This window comes from Sylvia atricapilla, chromosome 13 (genome assembly GCF_009819655.1).
Source record: "Sylvia atricapilla isolate bSylAtr1 chromosome 13, bSylAtr1.pri, whole genome shotgun sequence".
In the NCBI taxonomy this organism is placed as follows: Eukaryota; Metazoa; Chordata; class Aves; order Passeriformes; family Sylviidae; genus Sylvia; species Sylvia atricapilla.
The window spans coordinates 5627559-5639705 of NC_089152.1; the positions used below are offsets into that span (position 1 = coordinate 5627559).

General features: G+C 39.5%; 1 protein-coding gene across 1 annotated transcript in view; it reads right to left on the bottom strand.

The window, feature by feature from the left end:
- Positions 1-12147, bottom strand: part of MCTP2 (multiple C2 and transmembrane domain containing 2) — a 100929-nt gene that overhangs the window by 52991 nt on the left and 35791 nt on the right. The window contains exons 10-13 of the mRNA XM_066328277.1: positions 9020-9206; positions 8195-8288; positions 4235-4337; positions 2462-2564 (exon numbers count right to left, since the gene is read on the bottom strand). Of these exons, the coding sequence (XP_066184374.1) occupies positions 2462-2564; positions 4235-4337; positions 8195-8288; positions 9020-9206 (487 nt within the window). The remainder of the gene's footprint in view (positions 1-2461; positions 2565-4234; positions 4338-8194; positions 8289-9019; positions 9207-12147) is intronic.

A 12147-nucleotide genomic window follows, 5' to 3' on the forward strand; every position in this document is an offset into this window, starting at 1 on the left:
GTATATTTACACTAGATTTGACTGAAATACGAGGCAGGGAAGTTTTGATGGGAAGGAAGAAGATCAGTTGGCAAAGGAAAGCATAAACAATTTTTATTTTATTTTTTGTCCCAAACCTTGGACACAGAAAAACCTACACTGAATAGTTTGGATGTTACCACACACATGCACTCCCCTCCTCTGCCTTGTTACATGCTTCCTAAGGGATACTTGACAAATGCCTATAAAATCAACAGAAAATCCAAATCTAACATCTTCTCACTGTGAGCCCACACAGCCTGCTGCCGACCATGCAGGCCATTTGGCAAGCACTGGGTCTGCAGGAGAGCAGCTGCTCCAGCCACTCTCTTCCAGTAACATCAGAGATATGAGGACTTGGGGAGAAATTAACAAAGTGATCAAAAATGGAATAAAAGATGTTAAGAGGTTTTTTCCTCCCTGTAAACATCAAATAATCCTCCATGCCCAACTGACTCTAGTATTATTCTAAAATAGGAGATATTAACAACTCAAGCTACAAAAAGAGATGAACCATCTAAAATATCCCCAAAAAGATCACGTAGTCTGAGGCACAGAGGGAAGAGCATTGTAAAGCTCTCAACAGCATGTGGGCCACTCAGAGCTCAGTATTTACTCCTTTATCTTAGGCTCTTTGTATCCCTAAATTGATGGGGTTCCCCTTGTTTCAGACACCCATGTGAACAGCACAGGGTGGGTGAAAGTATGCATACTTCCGTGAAGAGATTCAGAAGCCATACTTCTTTTAATTCACATATACAAGAAATACAGTTATTTAGACAAAATCATAAAAAAATGGAGCACATAGACCTATTTCTTTACCACTATAAAGTGTTCCTTAGTTTAGGACCATAACTTCTAAGTCAGTTCAAGAGTTTTCTGGGCAGTTCATTATTTATTTGGAAATACCAAATATCTCAGTCCCCCTCTCTGATCTTGACTGGCCCCTTACCTAAACTGTGCTGATGCTGTGAGGCTTATAGTGTCTGCCTTGATCAGATGGGACCTTTGCTTTCTTTCTGGAAGTCTCCCATTTCTCCAGTCTCTGCTGGGACAGAGCCCCACAATCCATCACTGCCTTCCCTGCAGCAGCCAACTGCTAAAACTCAAACTCTTGCCTTAACCTTGGAAGGTGTGTGCCAGCCTTTGTGCAGAGGTGAATCTGCTTTCACAGGAGTGTTTCAGAAGAAGACTGCAATTTTGCACTCTGCAGTTTCAATCAGGATCCACCATCTGCCTATTTGAGAGCGCTATTACCAAGAACATCTCACTGCAGCCTGTGTTGCTGGGATTGGGTTATATATGGAAAGCATAAATGTCATCATAGAATATCACAGAATGTCATCACTGAAAGGGACTCACAAGGATCCTTGAGTCCAATTCCTGCACAGGACAATGCTGAGAATCACACCACGACGTTTGTACAACAAATCACCACCCCACACGTTTGCACAGGGCTCAAGTACAAATATCTGTCACAGCCTCCCTTGGGCACAGGGAGCCTCCTGCAAAGCATCACTGCCTCACAGCTCACAGCTAAACATGTTTGCACAACTTGGCTAATATGACACAAGAGTCTCATGATGTTTCAAGCCTCATCTACTAATTGATTTAATAAGTCACAGCCTAGAAAGTTCTTCCTGCACGTTACTGTAAAAACTGCCAGGACCTTCTGTGACTCTGCACATACACATGGAGCTGTTTAGGTCCTCTTGATCTGGTTTGCTCACTATTGCTACCAGTCTTGTTTCAAAATTAAATCAGCCTCACCAAACACAAAGCTGCTTTTCCCTCATTCCTCTATTAAAGTCTTTTAATGATCCTTTCATGTTCCACTCTCTTTAGCTTGGCCCTTTTTTGGCTGTTTCTGAAAAAGCTTCGACTCTCCTTAATCTCCAGAGCAACCACTTTCCCCTGAGCTCGCTTTGTTTCCAGTTTTGATTTTATACTCCCATGGTAGAGCTCACTCCTCACATATTTGTTTACAGAACAAAAGCCACCAGTCTTTAAAAGCACTGTGGAGTGGAAAACACCCCTTTTAGGTAATTTCACTCAGCTGCGCCAGTAACAACAGCTATCTCTAGTCAATCCTACTGCGATGTGCAATTACTTTCTTGGAGTAAAAAGAAGCAAGAAGGAACAAAGACGTGCTTAAAATGTTACCTTCAGAAGATGATGTGGAAATACACAGAACAACTCAAGTATGTTTTCAGACCTCTGTGGCACTGATGAAGTACGGACATTTCTGCAATTTGCTTTCCAATCAACCAAATTTGTGCTAAGGTTGACAATGCTTGTTACACTAAGGAGGGCTATAAACACTGCCAACTAAGGCATGGATAGATGACAAAACCTGTTTAAATCCGTGGGGTTTTGTGCAATGGAGGAAAAAAATGCAAATTGTTCCCAGCCAATCATGATACATGTGGTAAAGGTAACTTACAGACAGCAGAGGGATGGCAACTTTTCCAAGGAAATCAGGGGGTTTGTCTCCATCTTCATCAAACACTGTCACTTCTAGAACATCGTGAATATCTTTAATAGGGCTGGAACAAAAAAGTGCAGACACATAAAAAATAATATTCAATACACATGCACACAGTCTCCTCCACAAAGATCTGAGACTACTGTTTTACTAATTAAGTTTGCATTACCCTGGGGTATATAACTAGCATTTAATTAAATTCCCCCCAAAATGAATCAAGTGATGGCTATTCCCCAAGCTTTCCCCTCATGTTTCAGTTGCATAACTAGGTGAAGAAACTACCAGACAGTGACTTTTTGGTATTTCTTTGTATTGGTGATGCTATCAATGTAAAACTCAGCTCTCCAACAGAAAGTACTGGTGACTGGGAGAGGTCAAGGGCTGAATTCAAACCCAAGTTTCATTGCATTAAAGCTGCACAGTGACACACACAGATAGATCTCTTGCAGAAAACATGAATATACTGGGGAGGGCTTTCTAATGGTATTGAAAGCTCCAGCTGAAACAACCCACACTGCTCCAAACAATCCACTACTGCTCCAAAAATAAATCTAAATCATCAATAGTTTTTAAGGGGCTTAATTATTTTTTTTAAATGGACAAAAATCTAAAGAGAGATGCGAGTGCCTGACAGGGTCTGCAGATTTGGTGCTTGGATTAGCCAGGCAACATCAGTAAGAAAGTTAGAGAGAGGCCATAGCTGACATTTCTGAGACCCACAGGAAGTACAGACACAAACTTTCTTTTTAAATAAAATAAATTTGGATTGTTATTGGATTTATTTTGCTGGCTGAACATCCGACAAGACTCATCTGCTGGCACAGTCTCAGAAAAAACAGTGATGAGTGGAGGCTTCTTGAGAACAAAGTATGAGAAAGGACTGCAAGAGACAAGCATTCAGCTGCGCCCCTGAATTAAACAGAAATCCAGCAAAGTATTTCTATAAAAGAAATCAGATAGTTTTTCTTCTGTTCTCATCCAGCCTGGTATTTATGGATGTTGCTTTAGCAAGAAGTTCATAATTTTCAAACTGTTCTTCCAGTGGACAGATGCAAATGCCACAAATGCTTCATTGCCAGCCTTTGCACAGACTGGTGCAGTCTTGGGGGACGTTTAATCCACTCACTTATTCACAAAAAATCTTTGTCAGCATAAAGCAAGATTAAAAAATTTGGCTGCCTTAAAGCAATACCTAAATTATAACTTTTACTATTAATAAAGTGACAAATAAAAGAATACCTTGATTTCCATAAAAATTTAAGCATCTAATTTGGAGTGCATTTGACTAGTTTAAATTCAGAAGATATACCAAAACCAACGTGAGCTCTTATTCTCTGCTTACTTCAAATTAAACAAGGATTCTACCAAGGTTCAATGAAACATATTTTATTTTAAGTTACGGAAAATGTAGGCGTGAGTATCTGGTCTCAACTTTCTGTTACATTATCTCTTGGATCAAGCTATGACTCCATTATGTCTACTCATGATTCTTCCTATAAATATCACAGTAATTTTTCTTTTAATGACTTCTATTAATAAACTCCATGCAAGAACTAGTAAAAGGCAAAAGGCTTTAATTAAGTCATATTTGAGATTTCTCCAACATCCTCTCTGACTGCGAAAAAAATGACATATCTTAAACTTGACCTTTGTATTTTCCCAAAGTCAATAGCTTTCCCAGTTAAGCTGCTAACTGGAGTTGCTGCATGGTTTCCAAAGCAATCCACTTACAATGTGAAAACTTTGTTCCACTCTGGATTGAGGTTCTTGTAAACAGTGTGTGTTTGAAGCATGTCGTTTCCCAGCTCCAAGACACAGAAAGGATCACTTTTGCCTAGGGAAAGAAAAAAAAAAAAAAAATTAAGTGGACCAGTTATGGTATTTAGTACGTAGAGTCCTTCTTTGCAGTAGGTTAAATGGACAACGGTTTAACTGGTTAAATAAAACTAGATCCATTAAAGCAACTGCAAAGTGCCCCGTTCTGTTGGAATGATTCTCCAAAAAAACCCATATCTCTGATCATCCCCAGCTCTGGAAACTCCAACACTTACCTTATAGCTCACTCAGGGGGCTTCACTCTAATGCCTGAAATATGAGACTTTCAGTGAATCATCTCTCAGTCTTTACAGCAAGAAAGATCTGTTCATGTTGACAATTACTCAGCTGCCCTTAGCAAAGCAGCACCATTGTTCTGAGCCAGAGAAGGAGCAGTGCTGCTGTTACACTCCCTATTTTATCCTCTGCTTAGAGCCTGTGGTCTTCTTCAGTTGATTACAGGATTAAGTATCCACATCATGAGAAAAGAAGCATGACACTGACTGAAATCAGAAGCGTTTCTTCAATTAGTTCCATGTGAGCAAGTCCTTGAAGCTATGAAGGCTCTACACCATGCCACAGTTTAAACAAAACCCAACATCAACTGGAGAATCCATGCGTGTTCCAGGTATTGTACTTACAGCAAACAAACAGACCAACCCTCCCAAAACAAAACCAAACCAAACCAAAATGAAACAAAAAAAAAAAAAAAAAAAAAAGAAAAAAAAAAAAAAAAAAGAAAAAAACCTCCTCTCTTAAGAAGGATGTCAACATGGAATCTATTAGGTGAACACATGTTTGCTAATGTATTTTTTGATCACTCACATTAAATGAATTTGTAGTTTTCCCAACTCATTGCAGCTCAGCAGTTTCCTTTGTGAGCAGAGTGGCCCCTTATCAGCATGTCTGGCTCAGTATCTGATTTAATCTCATCTCCAGTACAACTCAGCCACAGACACTCCAGCCTAACTTCTATGTAGGCAACTAAATATGTCAGCAATGCAAGGATTTAGATACCAGACAAACAAGATATTTAAGCAAAAAGCCGTCCCTTTCTTAATCCTTATTTTCTGTATTATTAATGCAGAGCTTTTAAGGGTCTTATTCTCAGAAGTTTATAAACTAAACAGGAATCTTTGCAGTATGTAAACAGTGGGTATTAACTCGTCAATACTGGTAAAGTTTAAAGACCATGTGTATTACTGGAATCTATTTGTCTTCTCCCTTTCAGCTTACATGCCCATTCCCTGATAAGTGTGGAAAATGCATGTAGCCTTTCAGAGAAACTGCTTGAAATGCAAACTGGTATATGCCAAAAACAATCCCACTGTATAATTTGGTATTCTGAATGCTATTTTTTGGTCAGTGAGCAAATGCAGTGTTTGAGAAGAACTCTCATGCGTACACAGAAAACATCCAACAAAGCAGAAAAAGTCATTTCCACGTCAACAGAACTATTATCTAGGAATATAAAAGTATGGAAGGCTCAAACTGGGCTAGCTGTGGCTGAAGAGCTTCTACATATATGATACAGCTGTCTGGAAACCAGCCCAAAAATTTATGTCCAAGAGTAAAATATGGATTTTCAGAACACTGCTCGAAACCAAAGCAGATAGTGTGTGTTTTCTGATCACTGTTATTACAGCGGGCTAAAAACTTGCAATTAAAATCTATGATGACAACATACAAGCAACTGACAGAAATCCCAATCACACCAAAATCCAATCTTTACTGTGGGAATAAGGTGCAAGGTGGCATTACACTCATCAGACCCACCGGTCTGCAGGACTTGGGGGATTTAAGGCTGGTGACTGCCCTGGGAAGGGACAGGGAGGGGACACTACCTGCTCACACTGCTCCTCTATTAACCCTTGGAAATCTTGTACCTCTGATTCCCTCCGTGATTTTCCCTTTATTAGATTTTTAGCTGGGACTTTGAATTTACTTTTATCAATAACAATAAATCTGAGCAGTCTCCTTGGCAATGCAGGAAATATGGCACTGCTCTAGGAGGGCTCTATTATGGAAGCCCATAATTGCTGCACTAATCATTTATGAATGGCTCAGAACAGATAATTAATCTTTATGTCTCTCATTTCATGATCAGAAATTATGCTATTTTTACCTAAAATGGCTGCATCCTTTTGCAATTTGGTGGGTCTATTACAGCATAATACTAGGATATTTTCAGCACTGCCATTGAAAAACAATTTGTCATTTGCTTCATGAATCAGGCTCAAAGCCTGGGTTATTTTGAATATAATGACAGACTGAGTAACCTTTTACTTAAGCAGAATTTCATTCTGTGCTATGCACAAGGAATGTGTGTCACATACTCTGTATGAAAAGTCTTTGAATTGCAGAATCAAGAACCTGCGTGTCTCTTCCAATGTTCATTATCCACCCACATGCTCCTGTTTGAGTACTGAGGGACAGGGGGCCAAATCCATCACTGATGCAACTGCTTTAGCATCAGCAAAGTTTTCCAGAGGGTAAATAACCTTCTGGGCTCAGCTCTTTCCATGAATTCTGTCTCTATATTAAAACCTCACATATTTCTAGATGGAACTCTTGGCATGTGGCAAAGCTGGGGCTGCTCTGCTGTGCTACACTTATTAAATTAAATTAGTCAGCAAGGTGCAGTTGCACTCCCAATTCCATTTGGACCTATACATTATGTCAATTTAGATATAGATTTCTTTACAAGTTATCTTTCGTTATTGACAGGTTTTGGGGATTTTTTTGTGGATTTTTGTTTTTTGTTTGGTTTTTTGTTTTTTTTTTTTTTTAACTGAGTTCTTTAGTTCCTTAAAGTATTATTCCCTGCAGTAAACATTATTTTCCAATTGAGAGTTAAGCAGTGAATTAAATATAGGCCTAAAATAGTACCATGATTAATTGTGGGCTTTCTCCTTTGCTCCTTTTTTTAGGAGCAGCATTCTCTTATGCAACAATGCCTTCACAAATATGAGGGAATGGGGCAAGAACATTTTCCTTCTACATCTTTCCATGCTTTATCAACAAGTTATCTTAAAAAAATGACTGTGTCAGCAAATACACAACACACAATGCTGTGCCTGTGAATTATGAGCTGCTGTGAGATAGAGAGGGGAATTAAAAGGTCTCCAGAATCCTGGAGAAGATGATAATAAAAATAATAATATCCAGGCAGTCTCTACAGAAAAGTATCAACCTCCTAGACCTTCCCCAGAGATAGAATATAAAGTTGTGGTTTTAAAAGGTGTTAGCGTTCACTTCTGTCAGGACCAAGCACAACCTGAGGAACAGCTCACTGGAAAATCCATACTTTTCATGAGGTAAGAGCACCAAAAAGGTCCTCCCAAATTGAAGCCTCAAATAAGCTCTAAGAGAAAGCATTGCACTCACAGCCACGTTGCTGACAAGCTTTCTTTTTCAGGTGACAGCCTCCAGTATCACCCAAACCCACACCAAACCCACACACCCAGCACCACACCAGACACCTCAAAATCTTTCAGTCTTGCTCCAAACTCACAAGACACCTGATAGAAGATGGAGAGGCTTTGCTTTGCAGGTGCTTTTCAGGCACCATCGCTTTGTATCAACTCTTATTTTACATATTCCTGATGGAAAAAAAACCTTCACATGATGTGCTGCTGAAAAGTTATCTGTCAGATTGCTCAGGTCTCATGGGAAATTAAGATCTCCATCCACTGGACCTTCCCACATACTTTTGGCAGTCAAAGCCATTTGGTATCTCAGTTCCCTGAGGCAGGTTTCACTGCTGGAGAGATGATGGGATGATTTACTTTTCCTTGATCAACTGACAGAGCTGCACAAAGTCTATCATTTGTGATACATTATAGCATCATATGCTGCAAAACAGAAATAAAATACCTGAAAAATCTGCTGCCATCAGGTCCACTGCCTTTAAAACTTTGACTTGTAAGAAGCCGATGTCCTTTATGTCTCGAAAGGAATTCTTCATACACTGCAAGGAGAAAAGCACAAAGATGCATTTTGTTTGTAATTCAGTAAGAAACAGAGACTATTGGAGCACTAAATAACTTATCACAGAATCAGTTATGTTGGAAGTAACCTCTAAGATGATCAAGTTCAACAATTAACCAGCATTGCCATGCCCACCACTAAACCATGTCCCTAGAAGTCACATCTGTCTATCTTCTAAATACCTCCAGCACTGATGCCTCAATCACATCCCCAGACAGCCTGTTCCAGTGTTGAAAACTCTTTTGGAGAAGAAATGTTTCCTCATATCCAATCTAAACCTCCCCTGGCACAACCTGAGATACACTTATTCCTTCCTGAGCAGCTTTTGAGGATGTGGAAGACATCACAAAGCTTTATCTCCCAACATTTGAAAGTCCTGAAAATAACCTCCCCAAAGGAGGGAATAAAGCTAACATTATTATTATCTCTTCATGATATTCATTCCCCATTATAACATCTTAATATGATTCAAGTTTGCAAAGAACAGCATTAGTTTAAAACCCAACGAACACAAACAGCCAAACTGCTTGGGTCTATCTGCCCTGCCAATCTTCTTGTTGTTGGAAATGCAACCACTCCATTTAATACTTTTCTTTGGTAGGGGACATGTTCATATGACTGGAGAATTTTATTTTTTCTGCAATTTTGACTATTAAAAAAAGAAAAGACAAAAAAAAGACAAAAAAAAAAGACAAAAAAATACAAACTCACGTAACGCTGAGAAATCTGTTGCCGTTCATTGGGGTCTCCCAAAGGACAGACACACAAATCAGAGATAGACACTCCTGTACATGGGGCAACAGCAATCAGCATCAGCAGGGACCCTGGATGTTTTTCCAGAGGCAGCTCCAAGCAGTTGGTCTGCTTTGTTGGCAGGGCAGTAATGTCAACGTGGCACCTGCAACAACATTGCCAAGGGTTAATAAGGAAAAGGAGATGGTAAAAAAAAAATAAATAAAGCAACATTTATATTTATTTCAGCAGCAAGCAGGCACCAAAACGTATTGCTTCTTCAGGATAGAAAGAGTGAAAAAAAAAATCATTCCAAAATTAGACACAAGAAACCAATTAGGCAGGTTCTGCTGCACTTACTGTCAGATTTTGCTTTCTGGTCTGTCTACTGGTGAGGGAAGGTAAAAGGCTTGGGCTACAAGTACAGGAAGAAAACTTAACTCTGGCCTGCCTCACTTCCCCTCTAAAATCCCCCAGGGTTCTGTGGTGGATTTGAAACACAATTTTATTTCACCTGGGGGAAAAGAAAAGGGGCAAATGCAAAATTTAAAACATTAGCCTAAAATAGATTAGTTTCTTTAAAGTCACATACTCCATTTTATGCTACATTATACTGTATGCCCCAATCTCTTTTACAAGCCTTACTAGAGCTACATTTTCAGTGTACTGTTATATTTCCCAAAGGGAAGGATTGTCTTAAAAGCCCCCTCCCACCCACTCCTTGCACGTAATATGTTTCATTAACCTGATGCTTCCCCCAAAAATAAAAATAAAGAGGATAAAAGAGAAACATTCATAAAGAGACAACAATAAAATACAAGTATGAGCAAAAGCAGAGAGATCACCAGGCAGCCAGTTACACATGAAGGGAGTGGTTAAATGCAACAAAAAGTCTAATCACTTGGCTGGGCTAAATGCCTTCTATTTAGAGGTCCAGTAAATGGAGTGGAACTTTCTCGAACCTCCATGGGTCTTGGCTTGTAAGAACAGGCTGAACAAAAGTCACAGATGAAAAAAAGGGTAAAAAACCAAACCAAAACAAAAAAAAAAAAAATAAGGAAGGAGAAGGTTTGCTGCCACACTGCAGGAGGAGGAACATTCCTCAAAGGGAGGGGCAGTGCATGATGGAGAGCAAGGGGTTTTGCTTCACTTAATGCCTGCCGACAAGTTTTTATTTAAACTAAACTTGTTAAGGTGTTGTCTTAATAGGCTAAAATTCCACAGGGTTCCCCCAGGTGGGTTTCTTCTGGGTAAATGGTGCATGTAGTGTTCCTGATTGATCCCATTCCAGTAGTAGAGCTGGAGCAGTTTATGCCCATCTGCTATAAATTGCATGCTTTCCGCTTCTTAACAGCCTATTTTCTGTGAATGCTAAAGGGGGTGAAAAAAAAAGAAGAAGAAAAAAAAAAAACTCAAAACATTTCAGCCTGAGAACCCAAGAAACCGTGTTATGAAGTAAAAGCCACTGCTCTGATGAGTCTCTAAGTTGTCCAGCTGCTCTGTGTATTAAAACACAACTCCTTAAGCCTCCCATGACCACAATCAATGGGAATGACTCTGCCTTAAGTGTGCTCTTTTCTCTCCACTGCTCTGGAGGTACAACAGGTTTCAAGTTTACTCTTATTAACTGCTTTCAAGTGCTTTGAAAGAGAAGGAAAATAAACCAGGCAGAGTACCAAGACGGCTCGGGCGCGTAGGCTGCCTCTCAACACCATTTCCAAGTGTGAGAGGTTGCATTTAAAGCTCATTGCTACACCTAGGCTCTTCAGAAAAATATGACAGGAAAAGTTACAGCGGGAAGGAAAACAAAACAACAACAAAGAGAGGGAAAAAGACCTTATTTCTTTCTGAGAAAATGCCCTTATCACTTCCACGCTGGAGGTCAACATCACCTTGGCTGCATTAACACCACTGTGTCTCAGGCTGCAGCAGTTTCAGTGACATTTCGGGTATCAGCACAAAAGGGGGGATGTATCCTTATCTTGGAGCTTAGTTTTTTGTCGGTTTGGGTTTGTTTGGGTTTTTTTGTCCTAGATGGAGAAACTGAAGGAAGGAGAGAGGAAATCTCAAGGTCACCCAGCTGGTCTGTGATTCAGCTGGCAATAGAGGCCATGTCTCCCACATCAGCATTTCATACACCACCCACTCAACACAGCCCACAACTGGGAAAAGCTGCAGTTGTGTTTTATGTTTAAAACTTTCCACGGGGTAAGGCAGAAAAAAAACTTTCCACGGGGTAAGGCACAACTTATTGAGACAATGGTGCATCCCCCACCAAAAGATAACCTCAAACTCCACCATATGTCAAAGTTAAATATAATTCTCTCTTGTTTGGACAAATTGGAATAATTTCTCTTCTTAAAAGAATTTGATTCGCATAAGGTCAAAGAAAAGATGGAGTATAAGGATGTGGGGGTTGGAGGGATGCACATGTGGAGGGGAAAACTGCAGGAGGTGGAATGTAAGTATTTCTTCCTCAAATCATGTCTGATTTCTGAGCAAACTAACTTTCCTTAAAACATCTGTGTTCACTCAAGGTATGCCTATATTTTCTTGTGAGGAGCTGAAAAGAAAATCCACATTTGCACTGGCAAAAGGCTTAAGAAAAAAAACAAACAAAAAAAAGACAATCTGTTTCAGTGAGGTTATACAACATAATTGACCAGACTGCAGAGAATGCAGCTCGGTAAAACAATTAGACATTCAATTTACTATATAAATTCAGCAATTTCCACACTAACACTTCCACACTATTAAAACGAGTCTAATGATTTCCAAACTACTTCCCTCATTCTCTTGAAACAGAAACTCTTCCTTTCCTTCTTTCTCAGCTTTCTATCTGCAAGATCTTATTACAGATAATTATTTCACAGGAAAGTGGTAAGAGACTATTGTGATGGGCACAGAATCAGACTAATGGAGGTAATCCACTTTTGTTTAAAATCGCCTGCTCTGAATGCAAAGGGCAAAACTCTCAGAACATTTGTATTTTAGGTGATGCAAATGATCTCCTGAGTTAAATTCTCGACAGTAATCCTATCTTAGGGTAGAATAGCTCTGCTTGTTGTCATCTTTTCCTATGTTACATATTAAATTCAGACATAATC